Source organism: Macrotis lagotis, chromosome 2 (genome assembly GCF_037893015.1).
Source record: "Macrotis lagotis isolate mMagLag1 chromosome 2, bilby.v1.9.chrom.fasta, whole genome shotgun sequence".
NCBI lineage: Eukaryota > Metazoa > Chordata > Mammalia > Peramelemorphia > Peramelidae > Macrotis > Macrotis lagotis.
Window position 1 is genome coordinate 257,519,422 of NC_133659.1, and position 27,263 is coordinate 257,546,684.

General features: G+C 36.4%; 1 protein-coding gene, 1 long non-coding RNA gene and 1 pseudogene across 7 annotated transcripts in view; 2 read left to right on the top strand and 1 right to left on the bottom strand.

Annotated features, from left to right (window-relative positions):
* LOC141514822 (uncharacterized) overlaps positions 1–27,263 on the top strand; it is a 66,055-nt gene that overhangs the window by 851 nt on the left and 37,941 nt on the right. The gene's annotated exons all lie outside the window — the stretch shown is intronic.
* LOC141514821 (cleavage and polyadenylation specificity factor subunit 3-like) lies at positions 17,571–23,552 on the top strand (annotated as a pseudogene).
* LARP4 (La ribonucleoprotein 4) overlaps positions 22,100–27,263 on the bottom strand; it is a 46,639-nt gene continuing 41,475 nt past the window's right edge. For all 6 annotated transcript variants that reach the window (XM_074225932.1, XM_074225931.1, XM_074225935.1 and 3 more), the window contains one exon: positions 22,100–26,854. In XM_074225932.1, coding sequence (XP_074082033.1) covers positions 26,516–26,854 — 339 coding nt within the window. In that variant the 3' untranslated portion in view covers positions 22,100–26,515. The remainder of the gene's footprint in view (positions 26,855–27,263) is intronic.

Here is a 27,263-nt window from a genome sequence, read left to right on the forward strand (position 1 = left end):
AGGAATGACTCCTCTGCATCCTTCTGCCTTATCAATTATACTAAAACCTCTAAGCATGTCAATCTTCCCCCTCCAGGATGCTGGTGCCACCCAGTGATCCTTGATTTCTTATTAGAGATCAATAGTGTTTAAATGGGTTTCAGCAATAGAATGGTAAATATTTTACAACTGGTTCTTGGGAGGAATGAGAATGTACAGGGTACTTTGTTTAATCTGCATAACATTTTCTTCATCATTTTCTTTTTTGTTGTTGTTGTTTTTGTTTTTTAGATTTTTCAAGGCAATGAGGTTAAGTGGCTTGCCCAAGGCCACACAGCTTATGAAGTGTCTGAGGCCAGATTTGAACTCAGGTACTCCTGACTCCAAGGCCAATGCTCTATCCACTGCACCACCTAACCACCCCCTCTTCATCACTTTCTTAAGCCTAGGCCATCGACAAAGTAATAAATCAAGCCTTGGCTTCTGGTATTTGACAATTTTCAAAAATTACAATGAAACTTTGACACCTGATTCTTCTTGTCAATACCCCCCTTTCCCCCCCCTCAGCAGACTCTGTTTATCTTCCCCCCTTCTGTTATTTATTATTTTTGCCAATTACATGTAAAAATAGTTTTCAATATTAATGCTTTTTGCAAGCTTTTGAATTCCACATTTCTTTTAGTTAATTACAACCAGCTGAAGCTAAAAATTAAAACCAATTCATTTAAAAATATTTATTAATTCATTTAAAAATAACAATAATAAACTCATTAACATGTTAACATAAAGAAGGGAGATATTGGTTCAGTGAATAGGTTGCTGCTTTATTAAAATCAGGAAGAAGTTCTAATCCTGCTTCAGACACTTATTGTCTGTGTGACTCCCAAACAAGCTAGTTAACTTCTATTTACTTTAATTTCCTCATCTATAAGCTGATGATAATAACATCAACCCACATGATTGTTGTGAGAATCAAACAAAATTAAATCTGAGAAGTGCTTTGCACATAAAGCAATAAAATATTACTTGTAATTATTATTTTGAAAAATAATCATTTTATAATTGTTTTCCAGATCAAAATTTAGGGAGGAATGGCATTGTTTTACGTATTTTTGCTAATAGCTCTGTTTTCTAACCTAATAGTAAAACTGGATTCTCATATGTGCTTTTACATTCAATCTGTTGTGATATGTTGGCTTGGGTAAAGTATATAAAGATAATATGATTTCACCCAAATACATAGATACAAATAGATAAAATACATAGAGGCCAATAGTATTATTATGAAAATAACTTAGAAAGGCTTTAGGGAACTCCAAGTGCCCTTGGGTCACATTTTGACAATAGATAGATGATAGATTGATGTTAAGATAGATTGATAGATAGATGATAGATTGATGTTTGTCCTTCAACCTCAAAGAAGACCATGACATCAGGAAGGTGATTCATGAATTGGGACTATGCTATGTCACTAGGCTCACTTATTCCCTCCAGAATATCTGGGTCTAGTGAATTAGAACTGAAAATAGCCCTGAATATGAGGCAATCAGGGTTAAGTGACTTGCCCAAGGTCATGTATCTAGTAAGTATCAAGAGTCTGTGGCTGAATTTCAACTCCTGTCCTCCTAACTCCAAGGACTGTGCTCTATCCACTGTGCCACCTGGCTGCCCATATATAGATAGATTGATAGACAGATGGATGGATAGCATTTATTTAGATAGCACTTTTAGATTTCAGGGCTCTTTTACATATGTTATCTCATTTGATCAAAGTATATGGAGAAGCTATCAGCTTTTGCTCATACTCTATTATAGTTTTTTTCTTATTTCTTCATTATTTTCTGGAGGCTTAATAGAGCTTCAGGGTTCTCTGCATGACCAAGTTGCTGGTGAACAGGTATCATGGAGGAAGTTGAAAGGACAAAGAGAATGGAATAGAAGTATTTCTCCATCTATCCTTATGGAGGTGCTGCTGGGAGTACAGATTTGGGGTAGCCATCTCTCCCTGTTCTGAACTCAAAAATATACTCTAAATCAATTACAAATGCTAAGGAAGCCTTCTTCTAATGAGAAGGGTTAGGTGCCTCTTTCTCACACTCTTCAGCTCCTCAAAAATCCACACTCCAACATCCCATGTTTCACAGCATGAATCAAATATGGAACAAGTAAGTTATGCTAAATATAAATGAATGACCACATATACTGACAGAATGATTTGAACAAGATTCAATAACAACTTATAGATACTGTTAGGATCCTCTTAAAGTCTGGTAAAGACCATCAGAACATATTGCACTTTAAGGATGCTAATCAGCCATTCATATTTTACCTAAAGCTCAATCTTATCAACTCTGCAGGTAAAATGGTCCAGGTGCAGTCTTTCTCCTGGTGGTAGCTTCTCTCTCAATACCCACAGGTCTCATAAGGATCTTCAGATCTTTAAGAACTCCTAAGGTCACTTGCTAGTCCTAGGCACATTTACCATGGTATAGTCATTCCTCTAAAATTGGGGAAACAAACACAAAACAAGTAGAGTAAGCATGTGTTTATTGCTCTAGAGAGGCCAAATGGGAGACACCACAATTACCTCTTCCCCACCCAACTCTTAGTGTACCAATGAAACATGCTTCATTGCCAGAAAAGGAGAGATACTGGAAGAGCCCAGGAGCTTCCTATTGTACATTCCCGAGTCATCAACTCTTCCCACTCAGCAGCCAGTGAGAAGACTCTTTGTCATCGTATACTGCAGTATGTGACTCATCTGTGAGTCACACATGGCAAGAAGCCAGCCTCTGCCAAGCTTCCCTTCAGAGTATCAGAACCAGTCAGGCAAAATCATTGAATGTTCTAATAAATGTCCCTCATAGGCCAGTTTACCTGTAGTTGTTTGTCCTTCCTTCTCAAAGAGGACTATGACATCAGGGAGGTGATGCCATGACAGGCAAGTAAATTAAGTGAGGAAGGGCTGTGCAAAGTCACTGACCTCACTCTCTGCTCTGGAGGAAGATGGCAATGGAATGATGGTTCTGGATGCAGTGGGAGATGTTGGTTTTCCAAGCTGAGGTCTCAGTTTGACTCAGCTTGATTCAATGATTAAGGCTAGGTAAGAGATGAGACAAAGAATGGTTTTGAGCCCTGATTGACTCAGAGTGAATACAAATAGCAATTGTTTCTATTTTGTTCAGAAACTCTGAGTTTCTTACCCTCTTATATTGATTTTTTTTTTTGCCTATGCAAAAGAAGCTATTTTTTGCTTCACTTCTTTCTTATCTGTCTAATTTATAGAGAAACCCTAAAGGTCTTGCCCTCCCCTCTCAGTTTTTGTGTGTGTGTGGTGGTGGTGGGGGTTTGGTACTGGGTCATTCTTTGCCTCTTCATTTCTTTCTTGCCTAGTCTTAATCACTGAATGGATGTTGCCTCAATAAGCCTGAGACCTGTTAAAGACCTTAGCTCAAAAAGGCCAACATCTACCCTTCTGGAAAGGATATATTAAGGGAAAAAAAAAACCCAACTCAGTCTTCAATCTTGTCAGATTCTTCATGAACCCATTTGGAGTTTCCTTAGCAATGATACTGGAGTGGTTTGCCATTTCCTTCTCATTTTACAGAGAAGAAAACTGAGATAAATGAGATTTAGTGACTTGCCTAGGATCATTTAGCTAGTGAATGACTGAGGTCAAATTTGAATTTAGGTCTTCCTGACAACAGGTCTAGCTCTATATCCACTGCATCTTCTAGGTGCCCTAACATAGCATTAAATTAGATAGGGTACTTCCTTTCATAGTCAAACACCTAAAAAAACATTGACTGCCTCTACTTCACCTTATGATCTGGTTTTCAATTGTATCAATTTATTTTAAACTGGTCTTTAAAGTTAGCAATAATCTTTTAATCTATATATCTAATGTACTTTCCTCAATTCTCATCCTTCTTAATCTCTCTATCTGGGTAGTCTCTCCTTGTTTCCCTTGGTAAGATCATCTTCCAAGTCCCTCCTCATAATTTGGTTATCTTGGGCCCTCTTCCTTTCTTTCTCTACAATCTTGCCTCTGGCGACCTTATTAGGTCCTACAAGTTTAATTGTCATCTCCAGTCTTATATCAGCAATAGTCCATTATACATTTTCATTTGGATATATCTTAGTTACTTCAAACACAACGTGCCCCAAATAAAACTCTTTATCATTCTTTCAATACCCACTCCTTGTTCAAACCTCCCTTTTTCTTTTCTTTTGAGAATGTCTCATTCTTGACTCCTCATTTTCCCTCATCCCATATAACCAATTACTCTAGTCACTAAAATTTACAACTTGAGTAATCCTTGATTATTTTCTCTTTCTCACCCCATGTATTCAACTCTTTGTCAAGTCTTATTAGATCTTTCTCTGACTCATCTCTCAAATCTACTTTTACTCACATAACAACCATCTTAGTTCAAATTCCTTACCGTTCTGCTGGACTTTAATAAAGGCCTCTGCTAAAGCAAATAAAAGAGAAGCATAGATATATAAAATCTGTTAGAATCAGATCTATTAGAAACCCATTTTCCTTATTTTATCATGTAATTACTTAGAGGTGTTGACCAGCTTGGAATCTCCTTTACTACCTGAGAATCTCCCCTTATAGGGGGATTTATATACCTTTCTAAGGAGCTTCTAATGAATTTTATTTTTTTGTGTTTTTTTCTTTCATATTTTTAATTTAATATTTATTCTCACTTTGTACAATTAATGTTATTTTTACATTAGTAAAATATTCTTGTTTAAGAGTGAATGAGATACCCCTCCCCCATAAATATAGACTTGCTTCAGTGATAAAGTAAAAGGGAGAGAAAAAAATTAAAATTAAAAAAAATAATAGTAAGAATTGTAGGTATGGCCAGGTGGAGCAATGGACGGAGCACCAGCCCTGGAGCCACAAGAACCCGAGCCCACATCTGGCCCCATACACCCAACAATCACCCAGCCTTGTGATATGCAAGCCACCTGAACCCTACTGCCCTGCAAAAACCAAAAAAAAGAAAAAAAGAGACCCAAAATAAAATAAAATAGTAATAATAGTAGGGGTGGCTGGGTGGTGGACAGAGCATTGGCCCTTGAGCCAGGAGCACCCGGGGTCAAATCCAGCCTCAGACACCCAAGGATCACCCTGCTATGTGGCCCCAGGCAGGCCTCCCAGCCCCATTTGCCCTGCACCCCCCCCAAAAAACAATAATAATAATAAAAGATGTGCTTGAGTCTTTGTTCCAACACCAACAACTCTGTTGTGGGTGGATCACATTCTTTATGATAAGTCCATCACAAAAGTTACTTCCATATTTTTCCACCTTTGCCATTGCTGATCGCAACTCCCTCATTTCCTATTTCTCCACTACCATGTACTATATTTTCTCTCTCCTTTCACTCTGACTGCTGTAGGGTAGCTGAGTGGCGCAGCAGACAGATCCCTGGTCCTGGGGCCAAGAAACCTCAAGTCCCCATACCAACCCTTAGGCCCAGAATCCACCTGGCCCTGTGGTCCTGGACAGGCCATCCCATCCCAGCCCCTTGCAAGAAGCAAAAAAGAAAATGTGTTATATCTGACCACTCTCCCCCCATGGTCCATCCTCTCCTCCATCACTCACATCCCCCCCTTCCCCCTGTCTCCCCCTCTCTCCTTCTTACTCCAAATGCCTATACCCCATTGAGTATATATGCTGTTTCCTCTCCTAGCCACCTCTGATAAGGGCGAAGATTCCCTTGTTCCCCCTTGCCTTCCCCCCTTCCATATCATTGCAATAGCTCATTATAATAAAGAAAAATCTTATTATATGAAATATCTTGGCCTATTCCCCCTTTCCTTTTTCTTTCTCCCATTACATTTCCCTTTTTTTCCATTGACTCCATTTTTACACCATATTTTATCTTCGAATTCAGCTTTCTCCTGTGCTTCAACTATAAAAGCTCCCTCTACCTGCTCTATTAACTGGGAAGGTTCGTATGAGTATTATCAGTGTCACTTTTCTTTACAGGAATACATGCAGTTCATCATCATTAAGTCCCTCATATTTTCCCCTTCTCCTCCAATCTCTATGCTTCACCCTAGTCCTGTATCTGAAGATCAAACCTTCTGTTCAGCTCTGGCCATTCCAACAGGAACATTTGAAATTCCCCTGGTTCATTGAAAGTCCATCTTTTTCCCTGGAAGAGGACATTCAGCCTTGCTGGGTAGTTGATTCTCAGTTGAATTCTAAGCTCTTTTGCCTTCTGGTATATTGTATTCCAAGCCCTATGAGCTTCCAATGTAGCTGCTGCTAAGTCCTGTGTGATCCTGACTGCAGCTCCACGATATTTGAACTGTGTCCTTCTGGCTGTTTGTAATATTTTCTCTTTGACTTGGGAGTTCTGGAACTTGGCTATAATATTCCTAGGGGTTGGTTTTTTGGGGATTTCTTTCTCGGGGGGATCGGTGGATTCTCTCCATTTCTATTTTGCCCTCTGCTTCTAGGATATCAGGGCAATTTTCCTTTAGTAATTCTTGGAAAATGATGTCAAGGTTCTTTTCCTGATCATGACTTTCAGGTATTCCAATAATTTTTAAATTATCTTTCCTAAGTCTGTTTTCCATATCAGTTGTTTTTTCAATGAGATATTTCACATTTTCTTCTAATTTTTCATTTTTTTTTGTTTTGAAGTATTGATTCCTGATTTCTGGCAAATTCATCAGTCTCCCTGAATTCTATTCTTTGTCTGAAGGATTTGTTCTCCTCAGAGAGTTTTCTTATCTCTTTTTCCATCTGGCCCATTCTGATTTTTAAAGCATTCTTCTCCTCCATAACTTTTTGAACTGTTTTATCCATTTGACCTAAGTTGGTTTTTAGCATGCTATTTTCTTCAGCATTTTTTTTGGATTTCCTTGACTAGGCTGCTGACTTCATTTTCATGTTTTTCCTGCATCTCATTTCTTTTCCCAGTTTTTCTTCTAACTCCCTCATTTGATTTTCAAAGTCTTTTTTAATCTCTGTCATAGCCTGAGCCCAATTTCTGTTTTTCTTGGAGTCTTTAGATGTAGGAGCTTGTGCTTCCTCATCTTCAGACTGAGTATTTTGATCCTTCTTGGGCTCATTTGCAAAATATTTCTCAATTGTGTTCCTCTTTTTTCTCTGCTTGCTCATTTTTCCCAGCCTGCACCTGTTTTGGGGGTGCTTCCTGAGCTTTTGGGACACTCCCACAAGGATTTCAGTGTGTGAGGCTCTGTCCTCCCTCCTGGTCTGTGAATGACCATATGCGCCCCGCTCTGCCACTGGGCTGAGGTGGGGGGGCCCTGCTGCTCTTCCGGGGGGGCCTGTGGTCCCGGACAGGTTCTATTTCTTTTGGGATCTCATCAATGTGAAGAAGGAAATATAGGTAATCTGAGTCTTATCTGTTTGTGAATGTAGAGGAATGGGAGAAGAGAGCAGATATAGTAAAGATTTTCAGATCTCCCATCAACCCTAATACCTAATGTCTGTTGATACCTGAATTAACCATGCACAGGCCTAGACAGCAAAAATAATTCTTGTAAGGTGTGCAAGGGAAAATGAACCCCTTAGTTTTGAGTTGGTGGACTAAAGTTTTTGTCTTCTCCTGTACCCTCTCCTCTTGCCCTTCTATTAAGAATGATTTTATTCTCTTGCCTCGGGTATAAAAATTACTAGTTTCAACTGTTCAAACAAACTCTGCAGAAGATGTTGTCCTCTTTTGATGGCATGGAAGGGAATATGAGGGATATTCTGCTATATCCTTGGAAATAGGGAAAAGGTAAATGTAATTCTCCATTCAATTAGGAGCAAGAACTATACATCTTCTTTAGAAAAGATGTCAAAAAGTTTCATATCAGGATGAACAGCCCTTTTCTGTACCAACAGGTTAGAGAGTATGAGGTTGTTCATTTTCTAACTTTTGTTTTCAGTTACAAGTTCTCTCCCTTCCTTCACCCCTTTCCTTTGAACATTGAGCAGACAAGAAATGTGATACCCATTGTGAATATGAAGTCATACAAAATAAATTTCTATATTAGCTATTTTTTGAAAAAAGAATAAAGAAAGTAAAAAAGGTCGGTAGCTTTTTTTCCTTATGAGCTTTTTGTATTGATCAGAGTAGTAAGTCTTTCACAGTTGATCATTATTACAATATTGCATTACAGTGTACAATATTCTCCTTGAAACCATCCTCTTTGTAATTTCTTACAGTGCAATAGGATTCCATTGCAACTATCTACCACAATTTGTTCAGCCATTCCCCAATTGATGAGTATCCCCTCAGTTTTCAAAAACTTCTTCTCATATTATTTCTATTATTTCTAATTATTAACTATATCTGATTACATTTATAAATATTTTTGATTTGGTCCTTTTTCTTTTATGGGGGGACTTCTTTAGGATACAGATTTAGTAGCAGTATTGCTGGGTCAAGGTTTATGCAAAGTTTTATAGGCCTTTAGGCATGGTTCTATATAGTTCTCTTAAATGGTTAGACTTTTTCATTGCTCCACTAACATTGCTTAAGTGTATTTATCTTTCTACATACCTTCCAAGATTTGTCACTTTACCCTTCTGTCATCTTATCCAGACAGATAGGTATAAGGTGGCATCTCTGAGTCGGGTTAATTTACTTTTCCTTAATAATAGGGGTTTTTTTTGCAAGGCAAATGGGATTAAGTGGCTTGCCCAAGGCCACACAGCTAGGTAATTATTAAGTGTTTGAGACCTGATTTGAACCCAGGTGCTCCTGACTCCAAGGCTGGTGCTTTATCCACTGCTCCACCTAGCCACCCCAGTTTTCCTTAATAATAAAAAACAATTTAGATAACTTTTTCATATCTCTATAAAATAGCTTTGATTTCTTCTTCTGAAAACTGCTTGTTCATGTCTTTTAATCATTTATCATTTGGGGGTTGGCTCTAAGTTTTAGATATTTAACTCAATTCCCTATATAACTGAGAATATGGGGATATTTAACAGCAGAATGAAAAGCACTTTTATTGTTATAGCAAAGAACTAGAGAACAAATGTAAAGGAATATTGGCTATAAAGGATTCAGAGTAATTTGGGAAGTCTTGTATGAACTAATTAAGAAATAATGAAATGAGCAGAACAAAGGGAACAAATTAAATGTTGCTGACTTTAAGGTAAAGAAAAACAACTCTGAAAAACTTATGAATTCTGATCAACACAGTGATCAATTAAGTCTCTAGAAAATGGGTGATGAAACATGAATCCTGTCTCTGGGAAGAGAGATGATGGAGTAGAAGTGCCTAGTGACTAAAGTGTTATTATTTTTTGCTCGATTATATTTATTTATTATAAGAGGGTTTTTATTACTTATTGTACAGTGGCAAAGAAGATGTTGAGGAAAAAAGTATATAACCAACTGGTCTCCTTGCTGTTCCTTGAGCAAGATACTCTATTTCCCAGTTCTAGGCATTTTCACTTGTAATGTCCACCCACCTCAACTTTATCTTCTGGCTTCTTTACTTTCCTTCAAGCATCAGCTAAAATTCCATCTTCTATAGAAAAACATTCCAGATTCATCTTAATTCCAGTGCCTGTCTTCTGCTGATTAATTCCACTTTATTCTGTAAATATTTTGTTTGCAAGTTATCTTCCCCATTAGACTATGACTTCCTTGAGAATAGGGACTGGCTTTTATCTTTTTTTGTATCCTTAGCACTTTTGTTTGTGCAACTAAGTGGCTAGAAAGCAGAGTCTGAAATCAAGAAGATTCATCTCCCTGAATTCAAATCTATAAAATGAGCTGGAGAAGGAACTGGCAAACTACACCAGCATCTTTGCCAAGAAAACCCTAAATGGGGTCACAAAGAGTTGGAAATGACTGAACAAAAATAAATGTTTTTTGACCAACCGCACAAATGGTACCTAACAGATATTCACAATTCCATATATAATCTTCTTTTGGTTCTATTTTATATATCAAAATGCTTGTGCCAAATGTTCATTGAAACAAAGGGGCAGCTAAGTAGTACAGTGGAGTCAGGAGGACCACAATTCAAATTCAGCCCTAAACATTTGATCTTTACTAACTATGTGACCTTGGACACTTAAGTCATTTAACCCCATTGCCTAACAAAAAGACAAAAGAGATAATAAAAAATAAAAATAATCACAGCATAACTGCAAATACAAGAACTAACCCAGGGTCTGGGCCCCAAAGTAGTCATTCTAGACAATGTTGGCACTTTCCTGAGATGGCAACTGATGGGCAATAAGAAGTCTGAAAAGCAACAGTGAAGGGTAGACTCATTACAAATAGTATTTACAGTGAAAGAGCATCAAGCTACCAAGCCTTGATTAGTCTTCAGACATGAGAGAGAGAGAGAGAGAGAGAGAGAGAGAGAGAGAGAGAGGTAAGAGGTAAAGCTATGCAGGTTCCTCAACTCTTCAAATCCTTTCTTCAGAACTTGAAATTTCCAGTATTTTGTTCCTTTCTAGGTAGGCCTTTGAAATTGGGGACTTTTACTATCATTTTTATAGGACCTGAAAATGATCCCATTCATTATTCTTCCTGCTGTTTAAAAAGAAAAAAAAACTACTGTATGGTATGGGAAATGACTCTCATAATAAACTTAAGTAGCAATGAGTTGGCAAGGTAGAGTAAAATAACTCACTATACTTGTAATAAGTATGTGAGCCAGGATTGAGCAACATATATTATATATTATTCCCCTAGTAGACTATTTTTTTTTAGGTTTTTTTGCAAGGCAAACGAGGTTAAGTGGCTTGCCCAAGGCCACACAGCTAGGTAATTATTAAGTGTCTGAGACCAGATTTGAACCCAGGTACTCCTGGCTCCAGGGCCAGTGCTTTATCCACTATGCCACGTAGGCACCCCTCCTAGTAGACTATTTCAGTTCCCCTTCCTCCTCCAAAATGTAACCAGAGTTGGGGCAGCTAGGTGGCACACTGGATAGAGCTCTGGAGTCAGGAGGACCTGAGTTCCAATATGACCTCAGACACTTAATAATTGCCTAGCTGTGTGGCCTTGGGCAAGCCACTTAACCCCATTGCCTTGTAAAAAAAAAACTAAAAAAAAAAAAACATAACCAAAGTCATAGAAGATGGACCTTTTCAGTATCTCCTAATACAACCAGGGGGATATTACTGTTTGTATTATTAACACAACAATATTTTTTTGATGTACCTTATGTTCAACCAATTCTGTATTACTATAAATCGAACTAATTCACAAAGCATAATGCTGCCAATTATGTTGATTTATTCAATTTCCTAATAGTCTTTTCAATTTTTTTGCATCAATGTTCATTGGAAATATTAATGTGTTTTTTCTCTGTTTTGTCTCTCTATGGTTTAGGGTATAACACCATATTTGTATTATTAAGAGATATTGAAATGATGCTTTCTTTTCCTATTATTGCAAACAACTTATTTGATAATGAAATTAGTTGTTCTTAGAAAGTTTAATAGAATTTACTTTTAAGTCCATTTGGTCCTAATTTTTTTTTTTCCCTTGGGATTTCATATATGACTGGTCAAATTATTTTCTCTGAAACTGGGTTGTTGTTTCTTTTGTTGACCTAATTAATCTGATTAATCTGATATTTTTATAAGTATTCTTTCATTTTATCCAGGTTACTAGTTGTGTTAACAAATATTGGGAAAAAATAGTTTCTGATAATTTCCTTTATTTCCATTCTGATAATTTTATTTTCCTCTCTCATAAAAAGAAGCAGATTAACTGTTAAATTTATTAGTTCTTTTGGGGGGGAAGAAGTTCCTAGCTTTATTGATAAAGTGAATTGGATTTTTTCTTTCAATTTTATTACTTTTTAATTTTTCAGAATTTCTATTTTGTTGCTTAGTTTTTATTAGTATTTTTAATTTTGTGACAATTTACTCATTTGTTTCTTCACTCTTTTTGTTGGCAAAAACATTTAGAGATATTTCCTTCTAAGGATTGCTTATAGTTGCATCCTACAAATTTTGTTATGCTATCCCATTATTTTAGTTTTCTTTGATGAAATTTTTAAATGTTTCCAACTAATAATTTGTTTTTTGACCCATCAACTCTTTAGAATTATGTCATTTACATTTAAATTCCTTCTCTAAGGATCTTTATTGAATATATTTTGTAGCATTGTGATCATCAAATTATGTGTTTGGTATTATGGCTTGTGTTTGGTGAGATTAACCAATAAGTGAGCAGTTTTTTATAAAAGTAAAATATTTAAATTTAGTATTCACCAGATCTATCATCTCTAAGATTTCCAAAGTTTCATTCAGTCCCTTAACATCTTTCTTGTTTTTCTTTTTTGCTAGATTTGTCTAGGTCTGAAAGGGGATTGGAAAGGGAATTATAAAGGATAGAATTGATAGAAATGGAATTATGGTCAGAGTAGAATCAGAATTTGGCTTAAAAACTCAGGGTATATTGAGTTTCCCTATTCAGTGTTAAAATTTTATTGTTTATTTCTCTACTACTTCTAAGTATTCAAATATGTTATCTGGTGTACATTATATTATTGGTTCATCATTTGTGATGCCTTTAATCATAATATAATATTCCTGCTTTTCCCTTTTGATCACATCTGTATTCTTGCTATCTGAAATCATAACTATATCTGTATTTTTTTAGTTCAGCTGAAGCATAATAAATTTTGTTTCAGCTCTTCATTTTAAGTCTGTATGAATATTTCAGGCATTTTTTCTTGTAAGCAACATGTTCTTGGATTCTGCTTTCTAATCCATTCTGTTGTTTTATTCTGTTTCATGAGTGAATATTCCCCTTAAGAGTCACACATATGAATCTAAAGTATGAATTTATCCTTGCATTTTTCCCCTTTCCTCCCATCTTCCTAATTACAAATAAGAAGATGGTAAAAGAGGGGATTTGACTTAGACTTGTGATCTTTAATTGAAATAATCTGTTCCCTCTCTTTTACATCTTTTTCTCTCTTTGACTCACTGCTGATCTCAGGTTTTTGCTTTTTCTTGATTTTCTTTAGATTTCTTCTCACATTCTTCTCCCCAGCATTCAGGTTTGTTTTGTTTATGACTATTCCCTTACCTATATTGTCCTTCTTCTTAAACCCCTCTATTCACTTTTCATGTCCCTGCTCCCTCCTATTTTCTTTTTGAGTTTTTTTTAATTATTTTAAAAAATTTTTATTTACAGGGGCGGCTAGATGGCACAGTGGATAGTGCTGGCCCTGGAGTCAGGAGTACCTGAGTTCAAATCTAGCTTCAGATACTTCATAATTACCTAGCTGTGTGATCTTGGGCAAGCCACATAACCCCATTGCCTTGCAAAAACCTAAAAAAAAATAATTTATTTAAGGCAATGGGGTTAAGTGACTTACCCAAGGTCACATAGCTAGGTAATTGTTAAATGCCTGAGGCCAGATTAGAACCCAGATGCTCCTGACTCCAGGACCAGTGCTCTATCCACTGCACCACCTAGCTGCCCTTCCCTTTGAGTTTAATGCATTTTCTATGTCAAGATCTTTACGTGTGTATGTTTGTGTAATTATATTTGGTCTTTTGTCCAGTTCATATGAAAGTGATCATGTGATGCCCATTATTGGCATCTTCTTCTGTAGTTAAAAACCTTTCATTTTGTAAATTTCAATTATATGCTAGTAATTAAGGCACTCTTCTCTTCCTTTTCCCCAAAACAGTTCCCCATCTCACACTTTTTTAATCTTTAATTGAATATCTTCATTAATCACGTGAAAGGATTGGATGAGATGGATCCTTAGGGCTTTGCCAGTTCTAAATTAATGATTGTTTTGAAGAGAGGGAGTTGAAAAGTTTGGTTAATATGGAATTTAATATTATTTGGATATTTCTGGGTCAGAGGTATGAACATTTATTCACTATATTTATATAATTAAAATGCTTTTCAAAATGGTTGTAATGATTCATATTGAAGTTTGTACTTCATTCTCGAAGAAGATCATATCAGGGAATTGATGCCATGACAAGCAGATGAATTAGATTTGAGTGAGAGAGCCTCATTTTCTCCTCCAGAGCCATCTGGGTTCAGTGACCAGGTATAAATCAGGATGACTGGAGATGGCCCTGGAGGTGAGGCAATGAGGATTAAGTGACTTGCCCAATGGCACATAGGTTTTTCTTCCTACAATCTATCCAACATTGACACTTGGAAACTGTTGTCAATTTTTGTCAATTTGCTGGGTGAATTGCAACCTTGAGGCTGGGTTTTTTTTTTAGGTTTTTTTTTTTCAAGGCAAATGGGGTTAAGTAGCTTGCCCAAGGCCACACAGCTAGGTAATTATTAAGTGTCTGAGATCGGATTTGAACCCAGGTACTCCTGACTCCAGGGCCAGTGCTTTATCCACTGTGACACCTAGCCGCCCCCTTGAGGCTATTTTGATTTGCATTTCTCTTGTTATTAGTGATTTGTAACATTCTTTCAAACAGTTATGAATACTTGAAATTCTTCTTTTGAAAACTGTTTGTATATATATCCTTTGATCACTTCTCTATTGGAGAATGCCAATGGCTTCCCTACTGTTTCCCTACTTTTCTCCAAGGTATTCTCCATAACAACTGCAATTATCACCTTTCTGATTAAAGCACTATGTTGCTCAAAATTCTGACTCCTTATTGCCTCTATGACAACTTTAAAAAAATCAACATAAGATATTAAGAAACCAGTATGTGAATTCATGAATTTGTTAAAATTAATAAGGTAGTAAATATCTGTCCTCTCTGGAGTTTTTTCTTCTCTGTGTTTTGGGAAAGAAGTTTTATTGATACATTTATTCATGTATGTATCTTTATCATCAACCTCTAATTTACCTCTCTCCCCTCAATTGAAATGTGGTCAAGCAAAACAAATCAACACATTGACTATCATCTGAAATACATGTTGCATCACTTCTAAGAACAAAATACTTTTCATCCTCATTCTGAGGTCATAGCTGGTCACTTCATTGATCAGAGTTCTGAAATCTTTCAAAGTTTTCCATTTTCATCCTTTCCTACAAGCCATGTTCTATGCTTGGAATTTGTCTCCTCAACTCTACCTATGAAAACCCTTTATTTTTCCTTTTAGGATCAATCTAGGCACTACCCAGTCCAAGAAGCCTAATTGTTTCTAGGTATTAGCACTCATTCCCTCCTTAAATGGATAGTTAGCATATTTTGAGGTTTGTAAAGTGTTATTTCATTTAATCCTCACAACTTCCCTATGATTAGATGCTCTTACTGTCTCCATTTCATAAATAAAGAAACTGAGACTGAAAGAAATTGTAACTTTCCTAGGGTCACACAACTAGTAAGGGTCTGAATCAGGATTTGAACTCAGGACTTCCTGTCTATAAGTTTATCACTCTATCAGTTGTATCTCTAGTAAAAATTTAAGTTCCATCCCTAGTGTCTTGGAAAGATTCTGGTAACTTCCCCATCTCACTAAAAAACAAGGAAGTTGCAAGAAAGGAAAAGTTGCTTAGGCAGAGTAAGACAAGTAATATAGGCCCCCAAAATCTTTTTTTTATATCTATCAAGTTGTCACCAATTCTCCAGGAATCTTTTTTTCTCTTCACAAGCATGAATCAACATCAGTCCTCAGGTCCACTTCCCTTTCCTTAATGACTAGTTTTGCTGAAACCAAATAAAAACATAAAAAGTCACTAGACTTTATTGATATGGGATGCTGTCTTTCCATTCTTAAGATCACCCTTACATAACCAAACTGCCTCAGGCTTTGTCTAATTTTTTCATTTAGGAATTTCTACCAGGAAAAGATTAATGAATTTTTTCTACTTTCACTTTGTCTTCTGGTTATAAGAGATCTGGGACAGTTTTCCTTTAAGATTTCTTAAAATAGGATGTCTAGATTCTTTTTTAGTCATGGTCTTCAAAGATTCTTATTTTTTTCCCCTCTTCAATGTTTTCCATGTCAGTTAGTTTTGCAATGAAATACTTTCTTCTATTTTAAAAAAAACCTTTTAACTTTAATATTGTTGCCTTGTGGAGTCAATTATCTTTTATTTGGTTCTTTTTGATTTCCAGTGAATTTGTTTCACAGACAAGCTTTGTGTCAACCTTGTAATTACCTAATTCTTTATCTATTTATTTCATTTTTCCACAATATTTTCCTTAAGTGCTTAATTAATCTATAAAAATATTTTTAAAAAGTTTTTTTTGAACTCTTGCTTCACTTCTCCCAGGTATTGTAACTGTCTTGAACGTACCTGCCTCTATTGTGGCTCATTTTGGTGAGGTTATTTATTTGCAGATTCTTCCAACCTACTTTGTTATTTAGAACTTGATATTAATGGCTTAGCTTAGTCACACTTCTAGAGGGAAGGTCCTGCTTTCTTGGGGCTATTGAATGTTGTGTCTCTAAGATCTCAGGGAAAAGCTGAAGCCTTATCATCTTTCAGTGTACCTTTGGTCTCAGCCGTACAAATTGCTGACTTGGATTTGGGTCTGGTCAAGTGTAGACTGTTGCTAGATTCGGCCCCTATCCACCAACTTGTAAAGCTCTGTCCACATTATTCTTCTGCAAGTTGGGCCAGATGCTCCAGAGGCCTGGGGTTTAAGCCTTGCTACTGGATTCTGAATGTCCTTTCTTCTGGCTCTGGACCTCTCACCCAAGAATGTCATTGTGGAATGCAGTCAATCTGTGCCCTGAAACTGGATCTGCCTCCGTATATATTGAAGGCCTCTTCTCATTCTGGTGCACAGTATTTTTATCTGCAGCACTTTCCTGGTCTTAACCTGTGAGGTCTCCCCGTTGTCCTAACATCTGGCCACTTAACCCAGATGGGCTCTGAAGGAGAAGGTGAGCCTGGTGACTTAGCACAGCCTCTCTCACTGAAATCCAAATCACTTGCATGTTACGGTCTTCTAGAAGGAAGAACAACAGAAGAGTCCTCAGACTCGTTGAGCGGGGCTGGACTCACTTTTTCCCAACAGGATTCTATCTAGTGTATTTGCTAACTCTATTTGTTTTAGGTTTGTTTGTTTTTTATTTTTTCAAGGCAGATGGGGTTAAGTGGCTTGCCCAAGGCCACACAGCAAGTTCATTATTAAGTGTCTGAGGTTGGATTTGAACTCAGGGACTCCTGACTCTAGGGCTGGTGCTCTATCCACTGCGCCACCTAGCCGCCCCTCAACATTCATTTGGTGTAAGATTTTGAGTTACACATTTTTCTACTTCCCTCCCTTCCCTCACTGCTCTTCATGACAGCACTTCATCTGATATTGGTTTTATATATACATATACATATACATATACATATACATATACATATACATATACATATACATGTGTGTATATATATATATATATATATATATATACCATACAATCATGTTTAATTGGTTATATATATACATCAACAAGCCATGAAGTGAAACTAGAATCAGAATAAAAGAGGAAAAAAAAAAACATGAGAAAGAAAAAAGTAAATTTCAAAAAGTTAAGGCAAAACGTGGTGCGCCGAGCCCCGCCGGCAGCCAGGTCGGGAGCGCCTGGGCGCCATGCCCGCCACGGTGGCAGTGCCCAGGGAGGGGGGCGGTTCCTCCGGGCTCCCCTTTCCTCATGCCTTCCCCCCGACCCGGGAGATGCCGGCCGAGGAGAGAGACCCGCCGCTGATCCGCCCTGACCGCTGCTTGGGGCTGGGCAAGACGGAGGAAGCTCATGGATTATTCTGGAGTCCAAAGGAAGAAGAACAATGCGGGATTGTGGAATTCATCCTGGCTTGGAAGGAGTGCATGCTCTTCCTTACATTGACTGGATAGATCCTGCGGACATCGATCTCATTTCCATTTAGATCACTTGTGGATCACCTTGGTTTCTGCAGAAGACAAGTTTCAAACAAGTTTATGACTCATGCTACAAAAGCTATTTACAGATGGCTTTTTTCTGATTATGTCAACGTTAGTAATATGTCGGCAGACGATATGCTTTATGCTGAGACAGATTTTTTTAAAATTTATTTTTATTAAAGATATTGTTTTACAATTCCCCCCCCCCCATCTTACTTCCTACCCCCACAGGAAGCAATCTGTTTCCATGTTGTACCTTGATCCAAATTGAGTGTGATGAGAGACAAATCAAATCCTTAAAGAAGAGACAAGAAGTCTTAAGAGGTAACAAGATCAGACAATAAGATATCTGGCTTTTTTTTCTAAATTAAAGAGAACAGTCCTTGCCCTTTGTTCAAACTCCACAGCTCCCTATCTGGATACAGATGGCACTCTCCTTTGCAAACAGCCCAAAATTGTTCCCCATTGCTGCACTGATGGAATGAGCGAGTCCTTCAAGGTTGAACATCATCCCCATGTTGCTGTTAGGGTGTACAGTGTTTTTCTGGTTCAGCTCATCTCACTCATGCAGAGACAGGTTTAGAAGAGAGTATGGACAAAATTGAAACTGTCAACTTTCATGAAGTAAAGGAAGTTGCAGGAATCAAGTTTGGGTGTTAATCACGCAGGCCATGTTCTGGGAGCAGCCATGTTTATGATTGAGATTGCTGGTGTAAAGCTTTTATACACGGGTGATTTCTCAAGGCAAGAAGATAGACACTTAATGGCTGCTGAAATTCCTAGTATTAAACCAGATATTCTTATTATTGAATCTACATATGGGACTCACATTCATGAAAGAGCAAGAGGCAAGCTTCTCTAACACTGTTCATGATATTGCCACTAGGTGGCAGAGGTCTTATTCCTGTCTTCGCTCAAGAACTTCTTTCAATTTTAGATGAATATTGGCAGAATCATCCAGAACTCCATGACATTCCCATACTATGCATCATCTTTGGCTAAGAAATGCATGGCAGTGTACCAGACCTATGTGAATGCCATGAATGACAAAATCCACAAACAAATCAATATCAACAATCCTTTTGTCTTCAAACACATTAGTAATCTCAAGAGCATGGATCATTTTGATGACATTGGCACAAGTGTTGTGATGGCTTGCTTCTCCAGGCATGATGCAACAGTGGCTTCTCCAGAGAATTATTTGAAAGTTGGTGTACTGATAAAAGAAATGGTATAATTATAGCAGGATACTGCGCTGCGTTTGAGGGAACACTTGCCAAGCATATCATGTCTGAACCTGAAGAGATTACTACTACCATGTGTGGACAGAAGATGCCCCTGAAGATGTCTGTAGATTATATTTCTTTCTCAGCTCAGTTTACCAACAAACTAGCGAATTTATTCGCACTCTGAAGCCTCCCCATGTGATCCTAGTGCATGGAGAGCAGAATGAAATGGCAAGATTGAAAGCAGCATTGGTAAGAGAATATGAAGACAATGATGTTCATAGAAGTTCACAATCCTCAGAATACTGCAACAGTAATGTTAAATTTCTGGGGAGAAAAATGAGCTAAGGTTATGGGCTTCTTAGCAGACAAGAAACCTGAACAAGTACAGAGTGTCTCAGGAATTCTGGTTAAAAGAAACTTTAATTATCATATTCTTTCACCTTGTGACCTCTCCAATTATACAAATTTAGCAATGTGGGCACTGTCAAACAGATTCAAGAAATTCCCTAGACTGGTCCTTTTATTTTGCTATTTTATCTATCAGCTACAGAAACTGACGGGTGATGTAAAAGAAATTGACATTCAGTAAAAACCAGCTTTGAAAGTGTTTAAGAATATTACTGTAATACAGAAACCAGTCATGGTAGTATTAGAGTGGTTAGCAAATCCTTCCAATGATATGTATGCAGATAGAGTCACAACAGTGATCCTTGAAATTCAGTCAAACCCCAAAATACAGAAAGGTGCAGTACCTAAGGTATCAAAGAAAACCAGAAATGCATATTTACAGCAAGAGATTGGAGATTATGCTTCAAGACATATTTGGGGAAGATTGTGTGTTAAGGATCCATTTAAAGTGTTACAGTGGATGGAAAGACTGCCAATATATCCTTGGAGACAAGAACAGTTGAATGTGAAGAAGGAAGTGAAGATGAAGCCCCTTCAGGAAATGGTAGAACTTGCCAGACTTTTTGAGGCCCTTACACCAATTCATTGAAAACTATTTCCATGTACATTAAAATTCTTTTAATCCTTAAAAGTTAAAATAGTATGCTTCTGTCTGCATTCAGCCTCCATAGATCTTTCTCTGGATGTGCGTTAACATTTTCCATCACAAATCTTTTAGAATTGTCTTTGATCATCTTCTTGCTGAGAAAATTTGAGCCATTTATCTTAAAATATTGCTCATATTCTGTACATAGCATATTTCATTTTAAATCAGCTCATGTAAATATTTTCAAATTTTTCTATAAGCATCATGCTTATAATTTCATATAGCAGAACAACACAATTTGTTTGGTTATTACCCAACTGAGAGACACCCCGGTAATTTCCCAATTCCTTGCCATCAGAAGAGCTCCCACAAATATTCTTATACATATATGTACTTTTCCTTTTTGGTTTTTATCTCCTGTGGGGTGCAGTCCTAATAGTGGCTCTGCTAGGTAGAACATGCACTGCTCATGACTTCTTATAGAATAGTGTAACATCACATTCATATACCACAATTCATTCAGTCATCCTCCAAATTATAACATTCTCTCAATTTCTAATTCTTTGCCATTGCAAAAAAAGAGCTGCTTTATTTTTGTATGTGTACATCTTTTTCCCTTTTATGATCTCTGGGAGAGGGAAGAGGAAAAATGTTAGTAAAAACCTTACAAAAAGTGAATGTTGAAAACTTATCTTTATGTGTAGTTGGAAAGTAGTAATGGGTATTGCTGGCTCAAAAGCCAATTTCACAACTCTCCAGAATGACTGGATCAGTTCACAACTCTACTAACAGAGAATGTGTCCCAATTTTTCTACATCCACTCAAATATTTCATTTCTCTTTTTCGTCGTATTAATCTGATAGTTGTTGAGATGGCATTTCTCTAATCAATGATTTAAAACGTTTTTTCATGACTAGTCTAAATTTCATCTGAAATCTGCCTGCTCATTATCTTTTGACCATTTATCAACTGGGAAACAGCTTACAATGTTGACTCAGTTCTACAAACAAGTCCTTTATTAGTAATACTAGGTGTAAAAATTGTCAGCTTCCTGCTTTCCTTTAATTGTGGTTGCATTGGTTTTATTTGTGCAAAAACAATCAAAATTTTTGTATTTCAGTCATAATATCCTCTTTCCACAGATCTTACAGATTCAAATGCCACTTTTTGTGGAGACCTATTCTTTTTAAGGTTTATTCTGCATCTCTTATGCATTCAGGCACCCTCTTCCCAAATTGTGTTAAAGAGCTTTTTGGTCAGGGTCTCCTGTTTTCTGTCAATCCTTAGTGTAATGGCAGCTTAAAGCTTTCCCTCCCACCTCTATTGTTTTCCAGATTTTGAGGTAAACATGCTAAACAGATGTCTGAATGTAATATAGCGTCAATGTGCAGTGTGTTGAAAACAGCTGGTGAAGGATATTGCCTCCTTTCTGGTGGATGCTTAAGACACCTAAAGTTCACACCCACAAATGTAAGTCCAGTGGAAGCATCATACAGTGGGCTACTCCCTCCTAATTTTTCCTTTGAGAACTATCATGATCTTCTTGAAACAGAATTGTAAAAGACTTTATAGATTGGCAGGGCATTGTACTCTCTAGGATACTTTTACAAATATAAAAAACTCATAGGTGGTCTGGTCTCCTGGTTACCTATGTTTCTGCTTAGTGGTGTTCTTTAAATCATGTTATACTTGGCTTTAATTTTATAAGTCAATGTACATTATGAGCAGAAAAGAACTTGGCCAAAGTGTTTAAGGTCACACAATTCAAAAGGGACCTACCCTTACCTATTATCTCTTCAATGATAATGGCTAGAACAAAGGAGTCACAAGTTAAGTCTGCCAACCAAAGGAATCACTTAATATCACATGTAATCCTCCACAACTGAAATAATAAACATTTATTTTTCATCAGGCTTATCTGTAGGGAGGTAAGAAAAGGAAGGGTTAAATGAAGTGGTTTTATTTCTTGTTCTGTAATGTATAGAGTGACACTGCCCGGCCCTGCATGACATACTTTAAACTGGTGGTGACTAAACACATTTGAGAAGTAATGAGTAGTATAGAGATGAATATTATTACACTGTAGAAAAGGAAACCAGATCTGTTTTTAAATCAGCTTTATTTTTTCTAATTTTGTGTTATTTTAATTTCCCATAGCACCTTGGCAATGTCAAAAACAAAAATACAAATACATGGATGTAATCAGTTTAACATTTAAAGCATGAGCCTATGTCACACCTTATTGTTTTGGACAGTCTTGACAACAGGAACAAACCAGAGCAATGGACAAAGTAGAAGCCAGATAGTTGGTTCTGTTTTTATTCCCCAACCCCCCATTTTCACCATTTTGTTAAGAGATGTGAATGCCAAGGGAAATTTGAATCATCTGAGGAGAAAGTTGATGGGCACACAAATATGGTCACACACACAGATATGGAAATACATATACATATGTATCTATATGTAAACATACACATGTGTGTATATAATATGTATTCATCTATTTTTGAGTTTAACAAAACTGAAAAAAAAAAACCCTTTTTAATGTCCGAGTTGCACTATTGGAAAATCTGTCATTGAAGAGCCATTTAAAAAAGTTTTCAGTTCTTCAATATATAATTTTAAATTGTTACAGATTAACGATCAGATGAATTTTCAGAGTGGATTTACTCCCAACTATACATTAAAACAAACCTTTTTTTTCTCATGGAACTCCTAGTGTCCAAATTCAGAGTTAATCAAAATGGAAACTACTATGTACCTTCTTAAAGGAAGCCCAGACTACATATAGCATACACAATAAAGCATAAGGTATTTAGATTAATGGCAACCAGGTTACAAGGAAATACATATAAAAAAATTCCAAAAAAGATCTATTGCATATCTGTTGTAGTTATGAATTTATAAAAACCTATTAGAGGCAATTTCTCCCCTATGGGTGTTTCTGTTGCATCTTGTCTGTAATAAAATGGTGCATTTTACCCATTTGTATAACATGCCAGCACAAACATTACAAATTTAACCCAGATGACTGCTCATGTATGTCAGACAGTAAAACCAGTGGATAATGAAGCTGACAAAGCTGTAAGGCTGTAACTGAGAATACTACAGTAATGTATTGTTATTTTTAAATACTATTCTGTTCCAGCAACATCCTTCCTATTCCTCCTTTCCAAAAGTTATAATGGGTTGCTTTATGCTTCTATATATCTATTGCTAAAACTGCACCTTTTAAACCTTTCACCAAGCTAACTTGGCTACTTCTTTAACAAAACATAACACAAAACCAAAACAAAAAAATCCCTGAACAATCTAGTCTTCCTTCAAAGACTGAATGGGGAAATAATTTAGCCATTGGATCCCTGGGCAACTATTTTGAAAACCAGTGTTGAAATTTGCTAAAAACTGAAATTGCTTTTGATAGTAGAAAAACCGTAGGTGTTTAAGGAAATGGAAATGGGCAAGACTAAAAAAAAAATGCATAAGATTTGTATTGTCTCCATTCCATTTTAAAGGAAAGGAGGCTAAATGAAAGGTGAGGAACTTGCATGAGCATTTGAAAAATACAAAGATAGCATAGATTGACTGAAGTAAGCTATGTGCACTTCATGCAACAAGTACTGCAGGAGTAAATTTATGGTCAGAAATTTACAATTTTCACAGCAGTTCGTATTTACTTTTGCCCTCCCTCCCCCAAAAGAAAGGAAATGGGGATATATGGGTGAGACGGGGGAAATAACATTAATATTTATGTTCCTACATCCAAGACTCAAAAATATACGGTGAGGTGAATTCCCTTAATTTATCACCTATAGAATAATGCTGAAAAAATATCAACAGCTTCACACATTTAACAGGCATCACCTGGAGAGAAACTTTAATTTGCTGCTGTGAAATAAAGGCTATACATCGAGTTTCTTAGTACCTCACTATAGAAGGCACTCATTCTACTCTAAGAAGCTGTAATAAAGTAGATTTAAAAAAAAAAAATATCACAAAGGCCTATATTGTATGATAGTCCAAAATGCTGAAGTGCTCTCGATCAAATGCAAGGACTCACATCCAAATCTCTTTGCTGGTTAGAATTGACAAGACATAACAAATGAATAAGCAAGACTCAACACATTTGCCTCACCAACTTGTGTTCCTCAAAACAAGTTCTTTCCACTTGTCATTAGATCTGAAATTTCTAGAAGTTAGATGGCTTTATAAGCACTAATACATGTTTTTACTTAACAATTCATACACAGCATACTGGCAAGCCTAAATCTGTGAATATATTGTAAAGGTTATTTTTTCAGTTTGAGTGCAATAATTAAGTTTATAATCTATATCAAATGATTTTATAAAATATTTATTCTCTGAAACTCAATGCAGTTCACAGTGTTAACACTTTTAAATGTTTGCCATTTCTTTGCCATTTCCACCAAATGCAGCATCATCTAAGTAAACTGATTAAGCATTTTTATCATAGATGTGATCAGTGATTATCATTAATTTTTTTTTCTTTTAAAAAGAACCTAAAACTTCCCCTAAACTCAGCACAGGTAGTTTTATTGTATGTTTTAGTGAATAATGATTTTTAAAAATTATATGTAGAAATGAACAGTTTTAAACTGCATAAATATATTATACAGAATTATCAAGCCGTTAACTCAAAAGCAACTGCCAAGCTGAATAAGTTACAAAGAAATGACAACTCTGGCATATACATATACATATATGTAGGGGGGAAAAAAAAAGATGTGCAGTTTTTAAAGTGATTTGTTAACAGTTCCCTACTAAATAAGAATTTCCAAAGGTTAACCGGCTAAAGTTGAAAAATGAAAAGTTTCACAGTAATGTAATTTAACCTCCACTTTACATTCATTCTAATGTCATCACTAGTATATATTACTAAGATGTTTACTGTATATGTCACAACAGTGCTTTCCAGTGTTTACAATTTACAATTTCAATTTGTACATTTGCAATTCACTGAAAAAGGTACAATTCTTACTTTGGAAAACTATTCCTAAAAAAGAAAAAACTTTTATACAGAACTTTGAACTTGGGGTCTGACTTAGCAGATTAATGCAACATGGTTTTTTTTCTTTTTATATTTCAGTCGTTTCCTGTAATTACTAACACAAACTCATCTGTTCAATGTATAACAGAGCTGCAAATGTAGACAATGAGAACCTACACAGGTTTTTTTAAACTACCTTTCTTCCTCAGCCTTTCCTCAAAAACTTAAAATTTTATGACTTTCTGGTGTATGTGTAATAGTTAATTCCAGAAAAAAAAAAATTAGGAAAAAAAAAAGATGCAGGCGTTATATGCACTGTAAACAGAAAAAGTTCCCCCCAAATTAAAAAAAATTTGACTTCTACAGTACTTAACACTTTAAAGAATTAGTTACAAAGTCTTATCTTTAGCACTAACACAAATTACTGTAGGGGCACAGTCTGCCCTTCCAACCTGGATCCTAAGTATTTGAATACTTGAACATAAGCAAAGTAATGAACAACACTTATTTCAGAAGCCATGTTTCAAACACACCTATAAGTAAGATCTTACTAGACCTGTCTAATGCAATGAAAAGCACACACAGGTATATAATAGATTGGAGAGGGGATGCACAGAGAACAACACTGAAGCAACAAAAATGAAAAGATGTTGTTTCCCTTGTTGGGGAAAGAAAATAGGGCAGTTTTAATCCCTACAGTCTACCAGACCTGAAAGCACAGGTCTAAGACCAAGTTTTATATTTATTTGCTTTTTTTTTCCCATTTCCTTGAGCTTCAAACTTATTCTGACCTATAATCAGATCTCCAGTAAATTCAGTTAAAAAGCTTATTGAATGAAATATTAGTAAGGTCAAAAGACAGACTAAATTTCAAGCTGGAAAAAAATTCTACGTAAGTAGTACATTCAGTTTTTAAATCAGTTACTAAGTTATGACATAACAGAATTGGCTGCAATCTGTCATTCTGGCACATACACACAAACACACACAAACCAAGCACACCAGCCAATGATCTGATTTGCAACACAAGGCCATATAGGCAAAGACAGCATTCTACAAGCCTAACTTTAAATAGATTAAAAAAAGTAATTTCTAATTTTACAGAAATGCTTTGTCAAAAAATATTTTTTCTCTCACTCCCTTACCTCCTATACTGAAGGACATGTAAATATGCATTTTTCCAGCTAATTTTCAACCCCCAAAATTAATTTCAGGCAGGAAACCTTGCAAAGTAAAGACAAACAAAAATACAAAAATTATAATATTTATATATATATATTTATACTGATTGGAATCCTCCAGCATTTTAAAATCACTTTAGAGATGAATTCTGGGATTCCACTTTTCACAAACTCCAAAGATCCACAACGGTTCAGGCCACACTTTCTCTCTCCTCTCTCCTTCCTGGCTATATCCCTCCCTATCCAACAAGCTCATTAATCCACAGTTCAAGTTTAACTGAAAGAGATAGGAGTTTAGAACAGTTTTTTTGCTTTTGTTTGTTTGTTTTTTACTTTGGTGATCTGGGTGGCACGTACTGCTCTTTGCCATTACGACGAGTCACTCCCTGAGGTGAAGACCTATGGCCAAATTGGCGTCTCTGTTCCCTGATTTTTCCAGCTGCACCTCGGGGAGTAGTATTGCCACGGAAGCCAGGATAATCCTTACTAGCCCTTCCTTCTGGCTTTTCATGCATCTTCTCATGTGTTTTCTCAGGAACACCATTTTCTTCATTTTTGGCAGGGGACACAACATTGGAACGAAGCTCTCTTAGTGGCTGCACAGAGACTGGAGGAGGTTCCTTAGGGGGCTTCTGGCAAACTTCAGCATAACTTAACTTCCGGGGCTCCTTTAAGGTGACAAAAAAAAAAAAAATTGTTGTAGACTCTTATATGCCAGAACTACATGAGCTTAATTAACAAAGATTACCTGCTTTCACAATATTTTATGCTTACAAAGAAAAACCAAGGGCCAAAAACATAATGTCCCTACCATGCTGCCCATTCAAGAAGTGAAAAATTCACTATAATCTAGCTAGGAAATCTTGCTGAATTACATGCAAACCACAAATAACTGAAGCAATTAAATTTAGGAACTCAGAAACACAACTATTTCTCTGTTCTCAAGTATAAAATATCTCTGCTATGATTAATTTTTGATGTGTGTGCAAGTACAATGAGCTTGCTCCCAGAATTTAATAAAGGAGTATCTTAATTTTGGGGACTGTGGGGGTAAAGAGAGGTAACCCCCCCTCATTT